We start from the raw sequence: 26,444 nt of genomic DNA on the forward strand, positions 1-26,444 counted from the left end.
GATATAGGGGTCCCAGTGTTTGCTGATATGCCTCCAAATTACATCATGTGTTCCATGATGTAAGATGTAGTACAGGCAGAAATTGCAAGGGTTTTGTTGTGTTTTTACCCGCCAACTGTCTAAACAATAATCCAACATTTACAACCACATGGCTTTGTTTACAAGTTCTGGATTGTTTGATTTTTGCCTTTGTGAAAGCGAACCGGAAAAACCCTAAACAACACATTGTGGATAATATATTACGTATTGAATACAGTGGTTCACAATTTCATTGGCAAGTTCAGACAAAGCAAAATAATCTGAAAACCACTGATCTTTAGAACCATTGATGCTTCAGGCATCAACCAAAAGTCTCTTTCACCTCTCCAGCTTGTTCAAAATGCAGGAGTTGGTACAAACAGGTGAAATGTCTTCCCTGGTTACGTGTTATGTCTTAGGATTCATTTTAAGATTTTTCTGATCACTTTTAAAGCACAGTGATGCCTGAATCTAAGCTATATCATAGACCTTTTAACCCCATATGAGCCAAAGTCTAGGCTTAAGACCAAAGGTGACCAGGCTTTTGGCTTTCTTCTTAGTTCTTATTTTTTTTTATCATGTGCTTTCTTGTTTTTACTTGTTTCAAATTATTCCTTGAGTATGAGTATTTTCTTGTAAGGATGCAACCCCTGGTGATTGTTCAGTTTCCCTTGGTAGATACTCCAGATGTACAGTAGGTTGTTCAGGTAAGATACTACTTCCAGATCTCCTCAGCTGTAGTAGAGAGAGGTTCTGTTCTGTCTGCATTTCCTTTTCACACTAACACTGTTGTGGTATCTTACACTTGTAAAATAATAAAGTACTTGCCAGAGAGACGTACGCTGTGCTTCACTTCATCTTTATTTTCTGCTTCTCCCCTTCACATTGCAACATAGTGGTACATAACACTACCATGTCCTAGTGCGCCCTCAGGCTGTTTCTCACTGCAACAACATGACACAACAACTGTTTCTCTTTAATCCTACACTGCAGGATCCTGTCTGGAACCTGTCTGGTTCAACACAAACTTTTCCGCTAGACCATTTCTAGCAGGTTTGAGGTTACATGCATGATACTGTTGTTCCTGAGGAAAGTTTGAAACTCTCCAATGTGAAATGTGTCCCAGTATCAATGACTAACTGTACTGCAAGCAACTGGTTGCTGGATCACTCTATTCTGATGATTGTGTGACAGGCTTTGATTGCATGGCTGCATCTTCGAAGAGACAAATCATCTTGCTATTGACTTTCATGACTTTACATCGTTTTGATGGTTTAAGATAGCTAGCTAACAAGTGCTAATTAGGTAGCATTAATTGAAAATAAGCAGAAAAATAGTAAAAATGACTTCAGAGCTTACCATCGAACCCAACGGCAAGCTCTGAAGTACTTGCCATGTTTGTTCACAAAGCATTGCTTTTGAGACGTTTATTCCTCTGGTCTTTCAAATAAAACTTATAGAGAACTGGGAAGCGTTGAATGGATGTAATCAACTCCTTGTCCATTTTACACTTGCCAGGCAGAACTATTGTGCTTGAAAGTAAATCACATTGGTAGGTAAACAAGGAAGTGTGGAAATCCGAAAAGTGAAATAAAAAGTTCAGCCATGGCTAACTTTTCGCGGCTGACAAGCTTGTTGACTGTCCACACTTTGGCCAAGTTTTCCACACTTCTATAAGAAATTGATGGACTTCTGGTGACTTGTTGTGATGTGCTGTTCACACTGTGAACCTATGGCAAACGCTATGGAACACCAGTTTGAGCAAAAAGTATGGTGGCCGAGAACAACGTTTCACTCACTTCTCAAACGGGCAAGAACTTTCCTCTCTCACATGTGCAGGCAATAATAGTCCGCCGGCAATAATAATCGGCCCGTTTCATTGTCAACATCCGCTGTTGCTCACTGTTGTGGCTTTTACATTTGTGTTGTGATTTTTGCATTTGTGTTTTCCGTTAATGCCCTTGTGTTTTTCGAATTTGCAAAGCGTTTTGGATATGCAGTTCGTTCGACACGTCTCGGCCACCGTAAAAAAAAAAAGCCCTCTGGGGAAAATCTGTGGTGCGAGCAGATGTTGAGGAATTCATGGTTACGGTCATGCCTGTGAAAGGTCCCACAGAGCTGTGATGTATCCTCTACCATAGCTGTGTTGGCTATTCCCACTGATGAAGAGGTGCAGGTTTTGGCATGTCTCCTGGTCAAAGGCTGGCCACCAGACAAAGTTTCTCCTCCAACATCCTGGGTTCTATGTTGAGAAGGCATGATGACCCTGAGTTACCACATGATGCATCCATCCCCACCTGTAGTATTGAGATAGCTGCTCTCCTGATCTTTCCTGACATAGAGTAGTGTCAGGTCTGGTCGCCTGCTGAATCATTTCAGAAGTATCTATGAGACTATCATCTTAAAGTAACAATCTGTGACATTTTCATATAATGTTAATTTTGATCTCCCTATCACCAATTGATATAACACAACGACACAGTGACATAGTGATTCAACCTAGAGCCATTTCATGAAAACTTTTACTTTTGCTGTTTCCCAAGAAAACACAGGAAGCATTTTATGTTTCAAGTTTGTTTTGAATAAATAGAAGAAGAACTGGGTAGTTATCATGAGCAGTGATGGCCACCATGGCTGAACAGAGAAACTCAAACTGCATCAACAGAAAATGGAAACAGACGTCACAGTACTGGACACACTGTTTGATTGACAGGTGATCTCTGGGAAGTGCAGTGCAGAAACACCACAGCAGTGTATGCTTAGCACCAAAGATGGTGATGTAATTAAAAAAGATGAGGAACTCCTAATTGCCACTTTAACAACAGTGGAAAACCTTTATCTTCCTTCCTAAATTCACCCTGTGTGTTAAATGAGCCACCTCCCTTTTCAAGGTAACCATTCACAAAATAATTTGTTTCCCTGAAATTATAAAAGAATTTACTATGTCAGATGATTTCATCATTGTAAATGATTCTTGTATCTAAATGGAAATAGATAGGTATGCAGCTTTACCTATAGGCCTATATATTTATATATATGACACACACACATACAGTACTGTGCAAAAGTCTTAGGCATATGTAAAAGAAAAAAAGTAAAGCGAAGATGCTTTCAAAAATAATTAAATGAAAAGTTTCTAAATATAAAAAAAATGTACTATAAAGAGCAATCTACTGACACACTAATGCAGGAAAAAAATGAATAAACATCTAAGACACAATTTATATAAAAACTCTTGCCTAAGACTTTTGCACAGTACTGTATATATAATATATATATATATATATATATATATAGTAGTTTAAGGCTTTATAGGTTACAATATGAGGTCCTAAACTTTGCATAACTGTGGGCCTGAGTTGCTGTGTGAAGCAGTTTTATCAAAATAGCTGTGGAGTAAAATGTGCCACTAGCCCTGGAGCAAGTTGAGCCATCTAATTACATTTACATTCTATTAAAATGTAGTTAATTTAAACACATGTATGTGTTCATGTGGTATTCTCTAATATTACAGAGCAGATATCATTATGCCACAAGTCTAAGTTCAGCCCTCTGGAGGATGTAGAAAGCAGTCAAGGAAGAGTCAGACTGGAAGTCAGTTTGATCTTGACACTGAAGAGATACAGTATATTGAGAAAATTGCCAAAGGAGATGTACCAAGAACAGGCTATGAATGAATCACTGACTGACTGACTGACAGATATGTTAGGCCCTTGTGAATAGACAAAAATAAAGGTTTTAATTTGTGTAACATTTTACCCCAGTAGGGCTCGACTTGCCCCATTCTTATGCTATTTTGAATGCGTCATAAAAGAAAATGTTTTATTTTCCATGGATGCCCAACAACCTAAAGCAGTGTTTCCCAACATGGGGTCTGGGGACCACCAGGGGTCCATGGGGGGGTTCCAGGGGGTCCCCAGCAAATTGATGAATTGTGAAACTTCAGCATTATTTCATTTACAAGAAGTTAACACAATTAGAGAATGTAGAAGAATTAGTTTCTCTGTTATCTCTCTATCTCCAGTACAGATCGTCATGGAATTCTGGACAAAATCATATCGAACAATAAAAATATTCTCAGATTTGGGTCAAATGGGGGTCCATGGCTCTAATGTGGACTAAATTAGGGGTCCTTGGTATGAAAAAGGTTGAGAATCACTAGGGCATAAGCAACGTTTATCATTGACTGTAAACAACAGCACTTTATACCCCAGTGCTTGTGGTTGTGTTATGTTATACAAAATGATTTCTGTATTGGCTCTCTGATTGGTTTGTGTATGCAGCGCTGTTTGGAAGGGAGGTGAAGGCCTGGGGGGTGAGGGGTGGAGACAGGTTTTGTCTTTGTTTTTATTTAGATTCCTTATCTGTCCTCATGCCTACAGGGGGTGAATACATAGGATAACTTTAAAGTTACTGGTCATCTAATATATAATTGCTTTTGACAGAGGGAGATATTTTGGTAAGCATGGTCTCAGATAGAGGAACAACATTCAATCCCCTTTGACATCACTCTACTGGGAAACAAGATGGCAGGTTGGTTAGAGAGGCTGCCAAGTACTCAAAAGGTTGTTGGTTAGTGTCCAGTAGGGGTGCCGGGGTAAAACGAGCCACTTTTTGCATTTATGTGCTACTACAAATGTTTAATCATGCTATGTATACCGGTGGTTCTCAACGTGGGGTCCGGGGACCACCAGGGGTCCTTGAGGGGGTTCCAGGGGGTCCCCAGCAAACTGATGAATTGTTAAACTTCACCATTATTTCATTGACTAGAAGTTAACACATTTAGAGAATGTAGAAGAATGACTGTTTTGATTATAGCTTCACAGTTATCTCTCTGCCTACAATACAGAAAGTCATGGAATTCTGGACAAAATTGTATCCAACAATAAACATATTCTCAGATTTGGGTTTGAGAGACAAAATCTCAATGAAAAAGGTTGAGAATCACTAGAACTGGCTTATTTCACATGCGCTACCCATGTTATTACACTGCCGATGAGGAGGTGCTGTACTGAACTGTACTCATAACTAGACAGGGAGCAAGTGGACCCAGTGTCACTTGATCATGGCGACATATGGGATAAGAAGATAGACGCGTACGACCCAGAGTTGGATGTCTGGCAATATAGAATATATGAGCAACCCACGTTATTACAGAAGTTTGTAGCTGTTTTACTTGAGATTGTGTACTGTGTCATTTGTACATTTGTATGTATTCCTTGTAATTTTATATTGTGGTTTTGTGCTGTATTTTTGTAACATCTGTTTGCTGCTCTCTTGGCCAGGGCGCCCTTGCAAAAGAGATGAACATCTCACTGGGACTCACCTGGTTAAATAAAGAAGAAATACAATACAAATAAATAAAATAAAATATACTGTATATGAGAGTCAATAAGAATCCTCTCCTCCCTACCAATTATACCTACCTACCTATCATTATCAGCATCACATCAGTGCATCACTATTTCAGTGGAGCTGTACAGAATCTGGGAGCCTTATACTAAGATCCTCTTTGTTCAAGTAAGATGATGTTAGGACAATGGAAGCATTTAGACAGATACAAAAAAAAGATCAAATTTTTAACTCACTGAAACATAAATCTGACCTTCTTATGGCCATGTAAAGTATTAGACAGACAGGAAAATATCATATCCATGTACAGTGACAGAGTTCAAATTTGATTTTGTACCTGTACATGCAGCCTAAGACCTTATCTATTACATCCATCCAGACTGAACACATCACATTTCAGCGAGAAGGGAGTGCATTTTAGAAAAAAAAACATGTTTTGACGTACTGTAACATGTTTAGCCGTTAAGTAGTGTTACAACCAGCTGTGTCGACATAGCCAAAACAAGCACGAGCCTCTGAAACTCGGGTCGAGAGAAGTCCTACTGACGGCAGCCGCTTTTTGTCTGTGTGCTTCCGCTCCTGGGCATGTCACCGAGAAGGCTGAGACATTTCAGAGGCATGAAGCGCCCCCGTATTTTAATTCTCGTTAGCCGAGCCCGCTTCAAAACCTCCGCTACCCAATTAGCAATTAGCCAGCCTTTTAAGTGGAGACCTTTGCTGTGGCGTCTGATCCTGGCCTGATTTGTATGCGGTTTGTGCAGATACTGATAAGAGCAGCCAGAGTACATGTGGAGTTTTAAATTTAATTTTATGATGATTTGCATGCCAGGAGCGCTGCGGGGCTTTGGGAAATAACATGGCCCCTCTTCAAAAGGAAGAGATCTGTACGCCGAGCACAGCAAAATGTGTAGGACTGCGCTTTTTTTTTTGTGCAGGCAGGTAATTTGCTCCCCGACTAATCTGCAGAGATAGGGAGAAGTTCTGAAAAAGCACTTACACAAAGAACAAGCTTTGGCTCGGAGGCTTGTCAAAAAACCTGAGGAAATTAACACCAAGGTGTAATAGCTGGAGCAGGCCAGGTTCAGCGTGAGACTCCGAGGGGATGTGGGGATATGTGTGTGTGTGTGTATGCGATTGCATGTGAGCATGGTTAATTTTGTGGAACCTATTTTGCTAGTATATAGGCTATGTGTATGGGTGTGTGTGTGTGCGTGCGTGCGTGTGTGTGTGTGTCAGAGCATATTTAATTCGGTGGAGCCTATTCTGCTGGCGGTATGCAAGAGTGTATGTTGTGTGTGTGTGTGTGTGTGTGTGTGTGGGGGGGGGGGGGTGGTTGCATGAGGTTAAAATGAAAGTATATTTATGCTAATGAACTGCACTTGCAAAATAAACCAAGCACTAGAAGTGAAAGTGTGACGCTAACATGCTAGTCACACTTTCCACAATAATCAGACAACACGACCAACAAATACGTTTTCTAGCAAGCTCGGAGGCAGAGCTGCTCTGGAGGCAGAGACAAATCTCATTGGTCAAGTTAAACCTCAGTGGGCGGAGCCAAAGAACCACAGGTTTTTCGGAGCACAAGTTACTCTTAACTGGCAAACTTGAATAGATAAATAATTGAATAAATCAAAAAATCAAAATGACAATGGTATTTCTTTTCATTCATTCATGACCATGGCATTCATGCAGTGGTCTAGGCTAGTGATTCTCAGCCTTTTTTATTTCAAGGACCCCTAATTTAGTCCACATTAGAGTCACGGACCCCCATTTGATGAGATTTTGCCTCTTGGACCCAAATCTGAGAATATTTTTATTTTTAGATATGATTTTGTCCAGAATTCCATGACTATTTGTATTGTAGGTAGAGAGATAGCAGAGAAGCTATGATCAAAATAGTCATTCTTCTACATTCATAATGATGAATTTTAATAATTCAATAATTTGCTGGGGACCCCCTGGAACCCCCTCAAGGACCCCAGGTGGTCCCCGGACGCCACATTGAGAACCACTGGTCTAGGCTAGCTAATAGCTTACCTAGGCTAGTATGGCTAGTTTGAACTTGGAAGGTCAGCTAGGCTAGCTTAGCAACTGATAGATAGATAGATAGATAGATAGATAGATAGATAGATAGATGACCAAGCCATCCACACATTGTGTGAGTTCTATGGTGTCAAAGAGGAGTTGTTGAGGTGAAGGTCTTCCATTCCACCTTTCCATCCACCAGCAGCATGAAGGAGAAGTTTGACACACTGGAAGCGAACAATGGCCATCTGGTATTTCCAAATCTGGTTGAGATGATTAGTTTTTCTCGATTGTTCAGATGCATTTCTGGTAACTGGGGTTACAAACTGCAAATGCGTTGCATGCACTTTAAATTTGACGACTGTTTTGAAAAAAAAAAAAAGGCCGTTTTTCATTTTGTCAATGTTAGTGAAGATTTTTTGCATTTGGCTTTTAAACATCAGTCTGTGATCATTTTTGTCAGTTGTTCTTAAAATCTGCACTATTATGTCTAGAAATGCGTCTGAACCATCTAGAAAAAGTGTAAAACCTATGCCACACCTCGTGTTTCTACTGCCACAGTGGAGAGAAGATCATAAAAATAGACTCAGAAACCTCTGTGGAGAGAGGAGGCTGTATGACATTTTCCTGCTAACCGATTAAAATGACATTCAACTGAATCACAGCGAGGTAATCACAACACAATCTCATATTAGATTATGTGGCAACAGTACGAATTGGACACTCTATTTTCACCTGTTTGTCACAGGAAAAGGTTAACTGACAGTTAAATTTAGGCAAGTAAATCAACTTTGGTTAAGGTTTATGGTTAGGCAACTAAAACAACTTTATTTAAGGTTAAGGTTATGATGATTAGGGTTAGGCAAAGCTACTGGACTACAGAAGCCCCAAAAGGCAAACCTAGTGAAGGACATAAAGGCATAAAGTGCATATGTGCATAAAGGCTAATAGCTAAGCTGAATGTACCTACGGGTTACCAGACTCGCTTTGACAGATCTTTCTCCCACTGAAGGTTACATGCAGGCCCGGATTAACACAGTGTGGGGCCCTAGGGTGACGTCACTTGAAGTGCCCCCCTCCGTCCATTTGACACGCAAAAAAGTGAAATTTACTATGCCAATAAAGATCATAGATTTACATGAACTTAAACAGTACAGGCTCAACACACATACTGCAGACAAATGTAAGACAATTGTAAGACAGACTAGGATGAATGCTCGAATGAAAAAGTTTATTCATGACATGAAACAAGATGTAAACTTTGGTATAAGCTCCATGGAGGAACTCCTGCCATTCATGAAGTTAGGAGTACATCTGGGATAGACGTAGGAATTAGGACGTCCCCCTGGGGAGTTCCTCTGGAGCCTGGACATTGGTGGTGATGGGGTGGAGGAGGGATGGAGGTAAGCACAGCGACTGGAATGACAGCAGCATACGGCATAGATCTGAGAGAAGGACAATAGCATAGAAGGTGACGTGTATATACTCCCGTCACTTAGACGATTGGCTCTTTGAAAAAGAGAGGGAAGTGACGGCTAACTCTGATTGGTTCTCTGGAAAAAGAGGGAAAGTGTTCACCAGCTCTGTTTGGGTAAAGAGAAAGCATGAATGAATGATAAGTAGTCTTCCTGATTGAAATTGCGTAATACTTCGCAAAGAAAATATGACGTGACCCCGGGCACTCGCCGATGCGATATATGGATAATCCAGCCCAGGTCACATGTCCCACAATGACAAGTGAAGAGGCAGGTAGCAAGTTTACTAGTTCAACAAGTTTACTCGCTCGCTTCATCGATTCCACCATTACAAGAATTATTTTCAGGGATGGGAGGGGGAGGAGACAAGCTAGCTTTAAAAAAATGAAAAGCTACTGAATAGGCCGAGGGGAGCGTCCATTCGGTCCGAGCTTGACAACAAGCTTTAGGACAGAGGTGAAAACGGCAACACAGCTGGTCCGTGTGTGTGGATATTTGTTTATATCATTATGTCTCAAATCTCCACGTCGCACACGTTAGCTTCAGGATTGGTTATAAGGTCTGAAATCGCTTATTGTGGGTTTAAGGTTAGGGAAAGGCTTTGATCATGGTTAAATAAGAAAAAGCTAAAAATGAAAAGTTCACTCACAGTAGAAATCTTCCTGAGTCGGGAATCAAACCCAGGCCATCGGAGTTGAAGGCAAATGTTTATGCCAATCCACCCCCCCCCCCCCAACCTCCACAGAACTTACTTTCCAACCTGATATTTCAATGTCAGACCTGTTTCTAGTTGTGCCTCCTTCACATAATCCTTTTGTGGTGGAAAAACATACTTCTCTCACTTTTCGTGCACGGAGCATTTTAAGACATTGTGCTCATTTCACCACATTGCAGGAGATCAGGCTGGGTGATCAGCATATTCAGAGATATGGCTCCAAGAAGAACAGTTAATAACAGTCAGCTAATCAAAAGAAATATAGCTTATGTTTATTTTTGTAAAACTGATTTATTCATTTATTTATTTATTATGATATATCATATTTTTTGTAATTAGGAATGTTGAGTGTTAACGTTTTATTATTGTTCCTTTAATCAATATTAACAGTCCTGAAGGCTGAATGTGTTAGCTGTGTAATTTATTTTTTCATTTTGAAAGTGATAAAATCTCTGCACATCGAGCGATAGCATATATGTGTTTTTTTGTTCAGGGGGGGTCAAAATGGAGGCATAGGGTGCCCTTTTTTCACTTGAGCCCCTACCCCCCTCAATGCCTGCGCACGGCCCTGAGGAGCTCCCATCTATTTTTTCACAGGTATATGTAATGGGAGTGTATCTATGTTCCCAGGGTCCTATGTTCCCCAGACTTATATGGCACATAATGGGAACATGACGAAGGGTCCTATGTTCCCAGGGTCCTATGTTCTCCAGTTCTACATATGTGCTCTCCCAGGGTCCTATGTTCCCAAGGTCCTATGTTTAACCCTAACCCTAACACTAACCCTAACCCTAACCCTAACTAACCATATTAAGCTAATACAGAGCTGGGGAACATCTTTTTCAGGTTCCCATTATGTGCTATATAGAGCTGGGGAACATAGGACCCTGGGAACATAGGGCCGTGGGAACATAGGACCCTGGGATCATAGGATCCTGGAAACATAGGACCCTGGGAGAGCACATATGTAGAACTGGGGAACATAGGACCCTAGGAACATAGGACCCTTTGTCATGTTCCCATTATGTGCCATATAAATCTGGGGAACATAGGACCCTGGGAACATAGGAATGACTCCATATGTAATTACTGTGCATTAAAAAAAAAATCAGTGAGGTGACCTGATCATATGACCTCTATGTATCTTCTGTTTAGTGATTCAAAGTTATTCCGATGTGGTAGAGTAGTGTCAGAGGCCTCAGAAAGCTTTATAGGATAATATGCTATTTTGGTGGATCATTGATCTGTAAGAGTTTTGTGCTCAGAAGGGAAATTTAAAAATGCAGAGACTCATCAGAGAGGAACGACCTTGCGATATCAAGAGGGCCCTGAAAAATTGATTACTTGTTTTATATTAACTGTTATGAGCACATTCTGCTAAGCCCTTATTTCAAATGACAGCCTTTGGGAGAAGATCTGGATGTGGATTGAACGCATTATATGATATTATATGTCAGCAAGATATAAAATATCAATGTCCTCCATAGAGATTAAATTGGTGAGGATAGTAAAGATGACTATGAGAGCACCAAGGAAGATGTATGTGGGCTTTATGGTGGATTAATGGTTTAGAACTGATAATAAGACCATAGAATAAAGCTCACTGTAGAGTCAACCATTGAAGATCATAAATTGACAGTAATTAACACACCACGCTTTTATACATTTACATCATAACAGCACATATTACATTACAGCCCACGGTGAGCACCATAATTATTCAGACAGTGACACAAGGCCATATGCTTTGGCTCTGTGATCTTTACCTTTGATGTGAAATGTAACAATGAATGGGCAGATTAAATGCAGAGTGTGTGCCTTTTAGTATTCATTTATCTCAACAGGCAAAGTGATAGGGAGAAAAAAGCTCAAGCTGTTAATTCCACTGGAGCTGAATTAACATATTAGACCCTGTTTACTTGCTCCCATTCTCCCCGACCATGTCCTCCATAGTGCCCCAGAGTCATGCGGAGCCAAGCTGTGCGGCAACAACTCAACTCTCATTAAGTGTAAATGTGAAATACAAAAAAAAAGGCTAGAGAGAGAAGTGGTGCTGTTAATCCCCCCCATATTGCATCCTGTTCCTGTGTAAAAAGTTCTCCATGAAGAGGTAAAAAAACCAGCAGGAACTCACTCTGTGGCTGAAGGAATGTGCATCTATAAGCATATATTTCTATCGGTGGAAAGAGTAAGCCGTCACTTTGGCTTTAATGAATTCTATGATACATTATTAATAACCTGCCAAACAACTGGATGGCTCGGAGCAGCGCACAGTCAAAATCTGTGCTCTGCCAACACAAACCACACAAAGAGAGGTGTTCGGGTGGGGTTGTGTGTGTGTGTGATGTGTGTGCGGGGGGGGGGGGGGGTGCGTAGACATAAACATGTTTAAACTCTCTTACTCACTGCGAATCTGCAAGTGGTGATAGTTTAACCTTTTGAGCTGTTCATATTAGGGGAGATTTTGTGCTACTACTGCAAAATAAATGTGTATTTAACTGAAACAATAATTGCTGAATTTACTGAAATAACCTTAAATACAAAGGTTGTTGGGAATACATGGAAATCAAAGCATTTTATGCTAATATAGTTTTAGAAGTCCAACACATTAAAAAAAATCTTGGTCTTTTGGCTCAACTTGCCCCAAGGAGGGGGTAAAGCCCCTTGCACACATATAGACAGTGGTGGAAGAAGTACTCTGATCCTTTACTCAAGTAAAAGTACCAATACAGCAATGTAAAAATACTCCATTACAAGTAAAAGTCCTGCATGAAAAGTACATAAGTATTAGCAGCAAAATGTAGTTAAAGTATTAAAGTAAAAGTAGTGGTTTGGTCCCTCTGACTGATATTTTATTATATATGACATCATTAGATTATTAATACTGAAGCATCAGTGTGTAAGCAGCATGTTACTGTTGTAGCTGCTGGAGGTGGAGCTAGTTTGAACTACTTTATATACAGTTAGCTAGTTTAGTCCAGTGGTTCCCAACCTAGGGGTCGGGCCCCTTCAAAGGGTCACCAGATAAATCTGAGGGGTCGTGAGATGATTAATGGGAGAGGAAAGAAGAAAAAACAAAGTTCTGATACATAAATCTGTTTTCAGTTTTTGGACTTTTTCTCTAATCTTTGATTTTTGCTGAAATATTGGATCATTTGAACATTTATTGAAATGAAACCATGTGAGGTTTAGAGGGAAAAATCACTATTTGGTGGAGCTGTTAACAACTCATAGACATCTGAAATGTGACCCGACTACACACTGCTTTTTGTAAGACGTCAAAAGCCAAAAAGGTTGGAAACCACTGGTTTCATCTTTAACAATGTGTTGTATTTTAAAAGCTTGTTATATTATCCATTGTGTCAAATCTCCATCTGAAAAGTAACTAAAGCTGTCAAATAAATGTAGTGGAGTAGAAAGTACAATATTTCCCTCTGAAATGTAGTGGAGTGGAAGTATAAAATAGCATCAAATGGAAATACTCAAGTAAAGTACAAGTATCTCAAAATTATACTTAAGTACAGTACTTGAGTAAATGTACTTAGTTACTTTCCACCACTGCATATAGAACCCATAGGATTGCTATGCCCTGTTCACACTATTAGCTACTATCTGTGAAATTCCCTTGTTGACTGTGTTCACACATGACATGACAGTCCCTTTCGTGTTTCAGCATGACGATGCCCACAGGCACAAAGCGAAGTCCAGACAGAAATGGTTTGTGGAGATTGGTGTGGAAGAACTTGACCGGCCTGCACAGAGTCCTGACCTCAACCCCATCCAACACCTTTGAGATGAATTGGAACACCCACTGCGAGTCAGGCCTCATCACCCAACATCAGTGCCCGACCTCACTAATGCTCTTGGGGGCTGAACGGAAGCAAATCCCTGCAGCAATGATCCAACATCTAGTGGAAAGCCTTCCCAGAAGAGCGGAGGCTGTGATAGCAGCAAAGAGGGACCGACTCCATATGAATGCCCATGATTTTGGAATGAGATATTCGACGAGCAGGTGTCCACATACTTTTGGCCATGTAGTGTACGTGATGGAAGACGTCACTTGCTATTGTTCTAGCAAAATGGTGGATGAGGATTTTACGGAAGAGGATTAGGGCCACACGTGAAAATTTTTTTTGAGTTAGGGTTAGGGTTAGGGTTAGGGTTAGGGTTATGGTTAGTTTAAAGCCTAAATATTCTTGAATAAAAAACGGATGGGTCTAACCAATAAGTGTCGTTGTTGTTGATGTTGTTGTCATTGTTGCTGCTGTTTTCTTTTTGTTGCTGTTGCTGCTGTTTTTCTGCTGAACATTTCATTTTTGCTTTAGAGGTATTTTCTCCAGGTTCTTATTTGAGCTGCCTCCTTTTTGTGCCATAAATTGGATTGTGTTGGCTAATGGCTGTTTACTTTTATAGTGTGAACCCCTGGGAGACTAGCGAGCGTCATCCAGAACCTAATGGGGAGCCAAATAAAAAATGAAGCATAAAGAATGAAGAAAAATTGTCATTTCCATTTTATGGCGTATTTTACATGGAAAATCATTTAAAAAACGAGAACTGTATAAATACCTCATCATCAGAATGAAACAGGAAAATGCACACTTTATCCTCTGTCAATCCACTATCCACACACACACACACACACACACACTTTTATTGCTGTATAATGCTATGTTGTTAATCTCTGTAAAGTTGCATTGCACACTAGTCATTTTTACAGAAGTTTTACTGCTGTAAATTAACTTTAAACTGAAATAAAGTTGAAACTTGATTAGGTTGGATATGATAATAAACTGATAATAGTACCACAGAATAAAGGTCATTTTAGCATTTTGGATTTGGACTTTTGATTTTACATCTTGGTAACATTACAGGTTAATTCCTATTCAGAGTCAAGGAAGGAGGAAAGGAAACACCGCAGACAGGGGACAGGGGTCCAATAACTTGTCCTTGAACTAGGGCTGGGCGATATGGTTGAAATCAATATCATGATAATCATAAGGATTTTTCTCGATATCGATATATATCACGATATGGTTCATGTATGCAAAATCACGTTAAATAATCAAATTCATCTTCATCTTATTGAACTGAATGGTAATGTTAGGTGTGATGTCAAACAAAACAGAAATATTCAAATAATATTCCTACCATACCTCATTTTATGAGAGTTTTATGTAAAATTTGCTTGTCATCATCAATTCAGACAGCAGAAATGTGTGTCACGATATTAAAATATCTTCATATCATCACGATACGATTCCACTGAAAGACGATAAACGATAATATTGAATTATCGCCCAGCCCTACTTTGAACCACTTGATTTTGAAACTCTATAAACATCGGTCTATACAGAAGGTTGGTTTGGTTGGAGTCATGGAGGGACATTTGCTGTGAGATATTTCATAATTCAATTCAATAAAATTCCAAACAGCAGCCAGCTTACAGTGGCTTGGCCTTCGCTAGTGTTCAGGCAGAAACGGTAGAGTCCTGTGTGACGATGACCTATTTTGAACAAAGACCCTCTAGTGAAAAGTTGCAGTGGCGGGAGCAGATGATAAAATAAGCAAGTCCCCCGCTGTCCGCGACTGGCTCCGCTTGATGCCTCTGGACCCTGGACCCTCCAGCCATGCACAGCAGCTCTAGAGCCGCATCAGTCATTTGCTTCTCTGTTTTCTGATTTATCCCCCCCCCCCCCACGGTTCTGCCTCCCCGGCTTGTCAGAGAGGAGAGCGTGAATTCAGACCGAATCAAAGTCGGCGAATGGCACTCGGAGGCTCTGCGAACATCCTGTAGTACTCCGAGGGTTATTTCTTTCCTGTGGAACCAGAGGAGGAACGCTCGCACTGCATCTCACACTTTGGTTTTTGTGTCTCTCTAGCTTCTGTTAAAGGCCCCAGGATTTGGGGCCAGGGTAACAAAGTATAAATGACCTGAGAGAAACAGGTAACACAAGAGAAAACGAAGACAACGGGACAACAGCTGCCTTTTCCCAGAGTCGTCTTCTCAGGCTTTTTTTTTTTATTTAACATCTCAACATACCTAGCATTATTCATTTCTGCAAATAGTTCTTTTGTTTAGCTTATTTTGCTGGTATTTGTCTCATTTGACAATTATTTAACTCTGCGACACTGTACCCATTTCAATAATAATAAAAATATATATCAATTTCTTTACAGCATGTTCTGTCTCACTAACCTTGTCATCACATTTCTTACTTTCCATACATGTAAATTATACTTAAATGTAGTTTTCTTTCTCATATCAATCTCTGTGTAACACAGGCATATTAAATTCTATTCCAAAAATAGTGCAAATTAATAAAATAGACCATTGCAGTAGAGATCATGCTAACATTAACCTATGGTAAGTAAATTAAAACATTAGCAACAGGCCAACATAAGCTACATCTGTATTAATAAATGTAATTTCAATGTAACTTTCTAACTTTCCCAAATTATAAACTCATTCAAGTGTCATCAAACGTTGCCTTTGCATTAATGAATATGCAGTACATCTCTCCCGGTTATATGTATACAAACAATTGATTCCGATCACTATTACTATTTAAATATGTTGGTTGTTCAGAACAACATTAATAACTGGTCAACTCAGAAATAAACACAAAAGTGGTCGCACAGTTTTTGGTGTACCACACTTCAACCCGATGATGTAATGCCGTTTTGTAATGCGTTTGACGTTTCTGGTTTAAACAGAAGAAGAACTGGGTAGTTGGCTTGAGCAGCGATAGCCACCATGACTGAACAGACAAAGGAAAGAGAAACTCAAACTGCATCAACAGAAAATCCAAGGAAAAAGACTGGAATCTGTCCCCTAGCTGCTTCTCTGATCATTTAATCCTGGATCTAGCATGGAATCCAAGGACGCCAAGGCCATTCCAAAGGTCTACTTTAAAAACCCAAGGCGATCAGGTCTTTGCTTTATCTGCAGCTAAGGCTCTGAGCAGGGTTCCTATACATTTTCAATTAAAAAACTTCCATACTTTTTCCAGACCTTGATTTGTTGTGAAGATTCTGTCTGGTGTTCAATATGATTTACGCAGATAGACATCTTGCCCCTGCTAACTAGCTCATATCACTGTATAGATGAAGATTGTTCTTCAAATATCTACAAATATCAGAATATGTGAGATGATTGGCAGGGTTCCTACATGCTTTCCATTTTAAAATTCCATATTTTTCCCAGACCCTATGTTCTTGACTGGATTTGATTTTGGTGGGTATTTGATATAATGCATGCTGACAGCGGCTGGGTAATAAGAGCGTCCCTCTATCTGAACATTATTCTTCACATCAACAAAAACTGTGGACTCAAAGTGGCTCTAGAACATAAAAGCTAGAATTATGTGTGTATCGGACCTGAACCGCAACATTTTCCATACTTTTCCAGACATTTTTTTCCAATTCCCAAACTATTCAAGACCTGGAAATGATCAAATTAATTTTTAATACTTTTCCAGACTTTCCAGACCTGCGTAGGAACCCTGTCTGAGATAGTCTGCCTAAAGAGCTTAGGTTGATAAAATCAGTGTCATCTTTTAAATCACCTCTTATAACACATTTTTGTTGTTTTACCTATTTAATACTCCTCGTATTAACTGGTTTACTTTCATGTAGCCCTGCCTTGAATTCATATTCAGTATGCCGATTCACTGTTTATATTAATGGCTTTTTTCTTTTCTTTTTTTTTTTTTTAATTATTGTGCGTGTTATTCAAAGAAATTAAATGAAAGGAACCAAAGTCTCTGTGTCGCTGCTCTGGTCAGTTAACTTTTAATGAGACTGTTTTATTCATTCGCTCCAATTAATTTAAATGGAGCAATTAGGCTTTAAATTTTAATAAATAGCCAAAGGATGGTGGAGGCCCCACTGTGTGCAGTCACACTACGCTCTAGCCTGGGAAAGCAACACACACATGCGCACGCACACACACGCACACATAGAGAGGGAGAGAGAGAGAGAGAGAGAGAGAGAGAGAGAGAGAGAGAGAGAGAGAAAGCTGTTTTGCTCAGATCCCACTTGTTTTGCTCACAGTACAATGTAAGAGGACATGGATAGAAAACTACATTTACTTGGGCTGTTAGTGACATCTGCTGGTTGACAGAAGCAAATACAGCAACGTGGCAATATGACTCCTTCCTGTTCCTGACTCATTCCTACAATCAATCAATCAATCAATCAATCAATCAATCAATCCCTGGGGTTTCAATTCATTTAATTCAGTGCTATTTAATATTATTTACCACCAATTTGTGGCACCAAAACTCCCAAACCCACTTATACCCGCTACATTTCTGACTGATTACTGATTACAGGTCAATGTGATAAATTATAGGGACAGACAAGATATTATTATATGGTGAATATGATCAATTTTTACTTTTTTAGATATGGCTTCCAATCTATCAATTTATCTATCATTTTTCGCTTGATCTTTGAACAGCTAGTATGAAAGAGTATGAAAGTATGAAGATCCATTATAATGATAAAATATATAAGATCAAATATGGACACACTTAGGCTGAGGTGCCCTACTTGATACCCATGATCAATTTTCATAATAAAGTCAAATGTATTAGGAGAAATCCTGCAGCACAGCTGAAAGTCAAATGAAACAAATGTTTTGCGTACAAAAGGATTCAAAGCATTGTATGTATTTCAGTGACCAACAAATAACAATCTGTCTCGTCAATTAAAATTCACTCATTTATTTTCAAATACAACATTCAATGTGTGACTATACATTAGCCTGGAAAGAACTAAAATTTGTGAGTAATCATGAAAAAAAGTGATCATATACAGTAGACTCAACTCAACTTTTTCCATCAACTAGACACAAGCAGATTCAGGATTTTGACAGTTATTTAAAATAAACAATTAATTTATGCACAACCCTGTATGAGGCTCAGCAACCAGCAGGATTGGCTTATTATATCTGTTTAGCTGTATCAAATCATAATAAGGGTAAAATTGTCTATGAAGTACGTGTTTATAAGATGTAAGTGTAGCTATAAAAAACTATAAAAATGTTTAGAATGTCTTATGGCACTATCTTGAGCACCTAATGTTTTCTAAGTCTATAACGGCTTATACAATATGTTTCTGATGTTTATAATTACAGTGTTTATTGCAGTGTATACAATGTCTTTATGGCAAACTGTTCATGAGTTTTTTGTTTTGCTTTGCGAGATGCTTGCTTATAAAGCTTCATAAACCACTTTTTGTCTGCTTTAAGTTAAGTGATCCACTCAAAGCATTTACCAAATATTTATAAAAACATAAATTAGATTTATAAGCACTTATAAGTCACTACAGTTGCTGAAGATTAGTGTGTTATAAGACATCAACGTGTTCATACTTCGTTATAACTACATTTATAATGTCCTATAAACATGTACTTCATATAAAGTGTTGCCATAATAAATTAAACCAATAGAATACTCAGAACTCAGATACTCAATAATGTATTCAGATCTGATTCTTTATAGAAGTCATATTCTCAATTATGTAATCTGATTACTTATAGAACTCAGATACTCAATAATGTAATCTGATTATTTATAGAACTCATATTCTCAATAATGTATTCAGATTACTTATAGATCTCAGATACTCAATAATGTAATCTGATTCTTTATAGAAGTTATATTCTCAATACTGCATTCTGATTTTTTTTAATAGAATTTAGACAGATACTCAATAATGTAATCTGATTCTTTATAGAACTCATATTCTCAATTATGTAATCTGATTACTTATAGAACTCAGATACTCAATAATGTAATCTGATTTTTTATATAACTCAGATACTCAGTAAGGTAATCTGATTATATATATACTGTATATATAGTTACTCTGGAATCACTTAACCGTGCATAAATATAATGTTAAATAAACCAACCATTTAGTTAACTACAGTCTAATTTGAATGGTGTTATTAACACAGGATCATTATACACTACATCATGATCTACGTTTGTCTCAAGATATACAAAACTATTCATGAAAATCTACATGCCTTTTCTCCTCAGACATGTCGTATAGACTACAACTCCCTTTTTACAAAATTTCACAGCAATTACACAGTAACAAAATATGACCTGCTGGTTCTCTTGCTACCAATAGACTGGGTGTCTCTGACGAACTGGTCCCCACTGACTTCAGTTGTTTTGGAGAAGGCTGCTATGGAGTTGTGCTGGCAACCTCCCTGTGTGTTATATGGACAAACTTCACCTGTGTTTCACCTGGCATGAGGGGGAGGAGATGATGACAGAATTTTCATTTTTGGGTGAACTATTCCTTTAAGGAGTAATTAACACTAATCCTGTTTGGTGCTCCTACCATAGGATGCACTGAGGCAGTGTAGCCAGTACAGTGATTATAGTCAGGCAAGGTCAGTTCACAGTAGCTGTCTGGCTTGGACTGGGAGTACACAATATAGCAGGTTTCAGAAAGCCAAATGTGAGACTTTTTAATGGCAGGAATTGAATTTAAGTCATTTAATTTGCCTTATCTTACAACTCTGTCTTGACTAAATATCACTGAACATAAAGAATCTATCAATACCACTATCTAATGTAATAGCTGCATTCAAATGAAACTAAATGAAAAATACACCTGCATTAAACGGTGAAAGAATATCACATTAATTGCTGTATTTAAGAGGTAGGCCTAAACTTAAATTTGCATAATTTAATTTTCAGATTTTCTAAGGACCTGCAGTTGTCCTGTATAGCATTCATTCATGTATTCATATCTCTTTACTGGAGCTAGTGTGTGTTGCTATTGTAAGCCCACATGATTATATCAGTGGTATAGATATAATCACACAGCTGAATAGTTAAAATTTAAAGACCCAGTCTGTAATTTGCCGCCAAAACACAATAACTACACCACTGGCTTTGTTAACATAGCTATCCAATAAATTGAAATCATTTCTTTTCTCAGCAATTTCCTCTCTAAGCTTTTGAACCAAGGACTGGTGGTGCTGTATATGGCAGCTAAACCCAATTTTAAATTGTATTTTGAGGCCTTTAAAGCGTTTTAATTTGAATAATATAAATAATATATAATAAATTAGATTGAATGTAATTGTCTGATGTTTGTCTAATTATTATATTGTAACAAAAAAAACTGACACTAACACTTTACAATAAAGGTCACTAAGTTAAGGGTTAGTTAATGATTAATAAGCATTAACTAACCCTTAATTAACAGTTAACTAATGTGTCTGGTAATCATTTACTAATGGTGTTCATGTTAACTAAGGTATTAATGTATACATTATTTAATAGTCATCTTTATAAACTATTAAATAATGTATAAATGAATACCTTAGTTAACATGAACACTTACACATTACTTACACATTAGTTAACTGTTAATTAAGGGTTAGTTAACCCGTATTAAGCATTAACTAACCCTTAACTTAGTGACCCTTATTGTAAAGTGTTACCATTGAAATCATTTCTTTTCTCAGCAATTTCCTGTCTAAGCTTTTGAACCAAGGACTGGTGGTGCTGTATATGACAGCTAAACCCAATTTTAAATTGTATTTTGAGGCCTTTAAAGCGTTTTAATTTGAATAATATAAATAATATATAATAAATTCGATTGAATGTAATTGTCTGATGTTTGTCTAATTATTATATTGTAACAAAAAAAAAAGGAATCTATGTTTCTAATGGACTTATAATGCACCTCAGCACACTTCAACTAAAGTTTACAACTTGTGTTTTGTATCTTTAACAAGGAGAATGGTGACTGGGTAAATTCGGGCACATTTCCCCTAGAAATCCATATTTGACAAAGAGAATGCAGGTAAGAGAGGACACCGTTTCTTTTCCTTCTATAGCAGGTCAGTCTCCTTCAGAGTGGGCTGTCGGCCAGCGGTCTGGACCTTGGTCTGCTGTTTCCTCACTAGTCATACAGAGGACAACACCTCCCCTGATACCTCCCTCTCCCTCTCCCTCTCCCTCTCCCTCTCCTTCCTCTCGGCTCTCTCCACGTCCATGATGGTGAAGAGGGGCTCTTTGGCGGTAGCCTGGACCTCGCGGTACTTGGTGGAGGAGAAGGGCGTCTTGGAAAAGGCTTCGGAGTAGCGTTTCTTCAGCTCCGGGTCTGGACAGAACAGGTATTCATACAGGGCTGCAGCCAGAGCTCCGCCCAGAGATGGACCCACCCAGTACACCTGACCCACACGAAGGAAGCACACACACATGAGTTTGAGCATTCATACCTCATCTAGTTTTCCATTTTTAAGACATGGCACCATGGGTGAAAATGGTGAATTTGGCTGGGTTGGTCAGTTTTGAGATACTTCAATATTTTACTTCTATAACTGCTAATAACTATAAGTTTTCATACTAGCTGTTCAGTCGCAGCTATGATAGATGATAATGTACTGTGATAGTTTATGAACCATTAAAAATGCTAAAAGGTACTTATGTCTTCTTTCTTCTTTATTATCGTCCTCATTATTATTATTATTATTGTTACATATTAACTTATTTTTGGTTTTTATATGCACTGCTGTATCACCAAGCATATTCTTATTATTTTTTCTTACTGTTGTTATTATTATTTTAATTATTATTGCTATTGATTCTATTTATTTATTTTATTTTATTATTAGTTTATATATAGGCTATATTTATATATAGATACTACCATTTTATATGTTGAATTATTACTATATGTTTCTTCTTTTACTTCTCCTTTTCTGTATCCCCCTTCCCCTCACATAATGTTTACATGTTTGTCTTTTGTCTGCTTTTGTCAGTCTTAAAAAAGAGATGGTATCTGTAATGTCATAATTTGCATATTTACAAATGTTTATGTACCTCAGTCTCCATTCTCAGTAAAAAATGTTCAAACAAAAATACTAAAAGGTTGTTACCCAGTGGTTTTCCCAGCACCAGGTGACCATGGCTGGGCCGAAGGATCGGGCTGGGTTCATACTGGCTCCAGTATAGGGAATCTAAGGGAAAAGCACAACCATACCAACATTACCAACCTGGTGATCACAAACTGCATGGAGGATGGAGGACAAACCATGGCTAACTTTAAACCAAGTCACACAAGCATGAAAATGCATTCACCTGAGACAAAACAGAACTAGAAAACCCAGGGGTCTTTCTCAAAATGCATTCTTGTGTGTTCTTGTGTCTTCCATGACACATCTGACATAATATCTAATGGCTGAAAGTATGATTCCAAAATAAAAGAACGCCAAGGTGGATGGCTAAAGGTCCCGGAAGTTTACTCGCCAACCAAGGATGCATCGGATGTTGACTTGGCCGATAAGAATGAATGGGAAGCCCCAAGATTAATTGTAAGACAGTGTAAGACATTGTATGTCCAAACAGTGCTATAGTCTATAAGATAGGCTAGTCTGTAGTTTACAGTGCAGTCTACAGTATTGTAGTCTATAGTTTACAACAGTACCAACCATAAGGAACACACATAAGCACACACACGCCTACACTCAGCACCAGCCACTTTGTACAAAGGTTTAATACAAAAACTGCTGCTACTCCTCATCCCGTGGATGATTTATTATTACTTGCACATCCTTTTATGACTACTTGCACTACTGTTATTATTGCAGTTTTTTGTTCTTGATCTGTGCCTTGTTATTGTCCTCCCAGACCCCCAGCTTAACTTATAATTATTTAAATTCTTAGTTTTATCTTTTTATCCTAGTATTTTTTATGCCCTTGTTGTTTTGTTTTGTACTTGTATTTGCCTGCACTGTGATCTGAGAGAAACGGCATTTTGATCCTCTGTATGTCCTGTACATAGAAGGTAGGTAGGTAGAATTGACAATAAAGTTGACTTGACTTTGACTTTATAGCAAGATCTGGATGAAACAGATGGGACTGTTCCTCAGTCCATCTCAAACTGTAAAGATGTTTCTCTGTTCTTTCAGTCCACCTCAACGTTTTTTCTGTCCAAGACAACTTTGAGAAGAATGTTGTCCACAAGGACACAAGTATCAACTTGGCATTCTTAGACTGGATAATCACCTCAAATCACCTTTGACAAACATTGCCAAGTTCAAGTTAGGGAGTGAAATACAAACCATTCCATTGTGAGGGTTTATATGTAGAGACATACACAACAATGCCTGACACCACCCAGAGTGTTTTAGTGCTCAGGGCACTAAGCATAGAAGCAAAAAATAAATCAACTTTCTGTGTGTGTGTGTGTGTGTGTGTGTGTGTGTGTGTGTGTGTGTGTGTGTGTGTGTGTGTGTGTGTATGTGTGTGTATTGCATTACCATGTAGGAGAAGTGTTATTCTCACTGTGTGTGGTACTGCTACATGTACATTGACCCCTGATGCAGACATATCACTGTAGCCTATTTACAAATGACAACCTCTCTCCCCCCAAAAAAAAGCCATATTATAATTCAAACACTGTTGCAAAGAACCATCTCTATTGAAAACTTGTTTGTGGGTACTCACGGCAAACAGGTGGCCTATAGTCACAGACAGGCCGATAGCCAAAGCAGATGAACCATTCAGGTCGTTACGTTTGGGGTCACAGGTAGCAAACACAGTGAAGACCAGCTGGAAGGTGATGAAGAGTTCAACAACCAGGGCGTGACCCACAGAGATGCTAGTGTTCACCTGTATAGGGAACATAAGCTTGATATGAGCAACAGGAGTCAAGACACTTAAAATGCATTATAACGTTTTAAAATTATTACCACATTAATTTTGAGACATTAGTATAATTATCGTAAACAAACGAGACCATTGCCGAGAAATTGCAGTGTAGAAGAAGCCTCTACTGCAGTGATTCTCAAGAGAACCCCTAATTTAGTCCACATTAGAACCACGGACCCCCATTTGATGAGATTTTGTCTCTTGGACCCAAATCTGAGAATATTTTTATTGTTAGATATGATTTTGGCCAGAATTCCATGACTATCTGTAGAGAGATAACAGTGAAACTATGATCAAAACAGTCATTCTTCTACATTCTCTAATAGTTAACTTCTTGTAAATGAAATAATGGTGAAGTTTAACAATTCATCAATTTGTTGGGGGCCCCCTGGAACCCCCTCAAGGATCCCTGGTGGTCCCCGGACCCCACGTTGAGAACCACTGCTCTACTGTCTTCTACACTGCAATTTACATTGTGCACCACCGGGGTCAGATTTGGTGGGAAATCTGCTGTATTGCTGGCAGGAAGCAGTGGGGTTTATGGGAAATCTGGTCTTCATTTTGAGTAACACTAGCACTAACAATACCACTGGCATGAGGGTTTGATAGCCAGTCTGGGACAGCTTGATGTTAGCTTGGATCTGGCCCCATGCGTTGCTCATTTTGCTTCAATCATACTTTCATTATTATGGCCATGCAGTTAAAGAGCAAATATGAGATGTTTGGTTTCCTGATCATTCACTGACTAATCCTGATTTTAGGTAAGAGAGGATTCACTTTTGAGAATGTGAAGTAATATGATGAGTACTGTAGGGCAGTGGTTCTCAAAGTGGGGACCGGGGACCCCCAGGGGTCCTTGAGGGGGTTCCAGGGGGTCCCCAGCAAAAAGGGGAATCATTTATTTTCACTATAATTCCATCCATAAGTAACACAATGACAGAATGTATGACTGTTTTGGTCATGGGTTTCATACCCTTTCTGTAATAGAACATCAAAAAGTAAAAATCTTATCAGATGGGGGACCCTGGGACAAAATCTTATCAAATGGGGGTCCGTGGTCTAATTTGTGTCAGTTTAGGGGTCTTTGACATGGAAAAGTTTGAGAACCACTGCTGTAGGGAAGTACTGAAATATGTATGGTAATAACATGACTTTCAAAGGAATGAATTGCTTTTTAGTAGTGAGACCAACACTGACAAACACACATATGGTCCCCCATCCTCCTCTCACCGTGGTGACCCCCATGCCGCCCCTGACAGAGGTTGGGGTGACCCCGTAGAGGATGGCAGCCCCCACTACAGCCCCCAGGCACTGGGCCAGCAGGTAGAAGACCGCCTTGGCCAGACTGAGCTTCCTGGTCACCACCATGGCCGCCGTGACAGCCGGGTTGATGTGAGCGCCGCTGATGTGGCCGAAGCACTGCACCAGAGTGGCGATGCTCAGGCCGAAGCAGAGCGAGATGAGCACCAGGTCGGGGGGGCGGGGCCGCTCCTCGACCGCCCCCCAGTCGATGGTGGAACCGAGGCCGAGCAGGACGAAGACGAGCACGGCGAGGAACTCGGCGCCCACGCAGCGCCAAAACTCCTGGGTCCAGATGCCCTTGAAGGCGGTCATGGCTTTGTCTGGCCAGAGGCAGCAGCGCTTTACACGGCAGGGGAAGACACACTGGGACCAACACGTCCTGGACAGGATGAGGGAAAGGCAAGAGAGCAATGAAGAAGAGAACACAAGAGTAAGAGGTATGATAAGGGATTCCAACAATCTGAAAGCTTGAAGCCAAGTGTTTTGCATACTTTAAAGAGTAACTGAACCCCAAACCCAAATCTGTGGTGAAGCCTGACACCTAATGGTGAAAAGTAGGGTACTGCACTGCTATTGGCTGGTATTTGTGCCAGGTGATTTCACCACCTGTTGTACTCTATGGAAGGTGACATCACCTGGCACAAACACCAGCCAATAGCAGATGAGCAGTGCAATACCCTACTTTTCACCATTAGGTGTCAGGCTTCACCACAGATGATTTTGGTGGGGGTTTGGTTACTCTTTAAATAAAAAAATCTGTTTGTAATTCCAGTTTGAATAATTGTCAAATGCTTGTAACTTAATGTTTGTATTAGTCTGATTAACGGTGGTTGCGCCACCCAATTTGTACTGACATTCCCCTCTAGT

At 39.3% G+C, this 26,444-nt stretch overlaps 1 protein-coding gene across 2 annotated transcripts; it reads right to left on the bottom strand.

Annotated features, from left to right (window-relative positions):
• Window positions 1-21,526: 21,526 nt before the first annotated feature.
• On the bottom strand, window positions 21,527-25,889 carry LOC139660847 (aquaporin-4-like). 2 transcript variants are annotated; one of them, XM_071539100.1, is made up of 5 exons: window positions 25,506-25,889; window positions 24,072-24,236; window positions 22,502-22,582; window positions 21,602-21,793; window positions 21,527-21,568 (listed from the first exon to the last, which is right to left on the bottom strand). In XM_071539100.1, exons 1-5 carry the CDS (start codon window positions 25,887-25,889, stop codon window positions 21,527-21,529), a joined length of 864 nt encoding a protein of 287 aa, XP_071395201.1. The 2 variants fall into 2 exon arrangements, with proteins under 2 accessions (XP_071395201.1, XP_071395200.1); XM_071539099.1 differs by having other exon boundaries at window positions 21,527-21,793.
• Window positions 25,890-26,444: the final 555 nt, after the last annotated feature.

This window comes from Centroberyx affinis, unplaced genomic scaffold (assembly GCF_046629955.1).
Source record: "Centroberyx affinis isolate AG114_WGS23_722 - 3 ecotype Tasmania unplaced genomic scaffold, CSIRO-AGI_Caff_v1 ptg003396l_1, whole genome shotgun sequence".
NCBI classification, from domain to species: domain Eukaryota; kingdom Metazoa; phylum Chordata; class Actinopteri; order Beryciformes; family Berycidae; genus Centroberyx; species Centroberyx affinis.

Excerpts from the sequence above, each read along its gene's own strand:
- LOC139660847 (XM_071539099.1), bottom strand. The coding sequence starts at position 25,889 with ATGACCGCCTTCAAGGGCATCTGGACCCAGGAGTTTTGGCGCTGCGTG. Across the intron at positions 24,237-25,505 it reads GCGGCATGGGGGTCACCACG|GTGAACACTAGCATCTCTGT; the intron begins GTGAGAGGAGGA and ends TTCCCTATACAG. Across the intron at positions 21,794-22,501 it reads GGTGCTGGGAAAACCACTGG|GTGTACTGGGTGGGTCCATC; the intron begins GTAACAACCTTT and ends CGTGTGGGTCAG.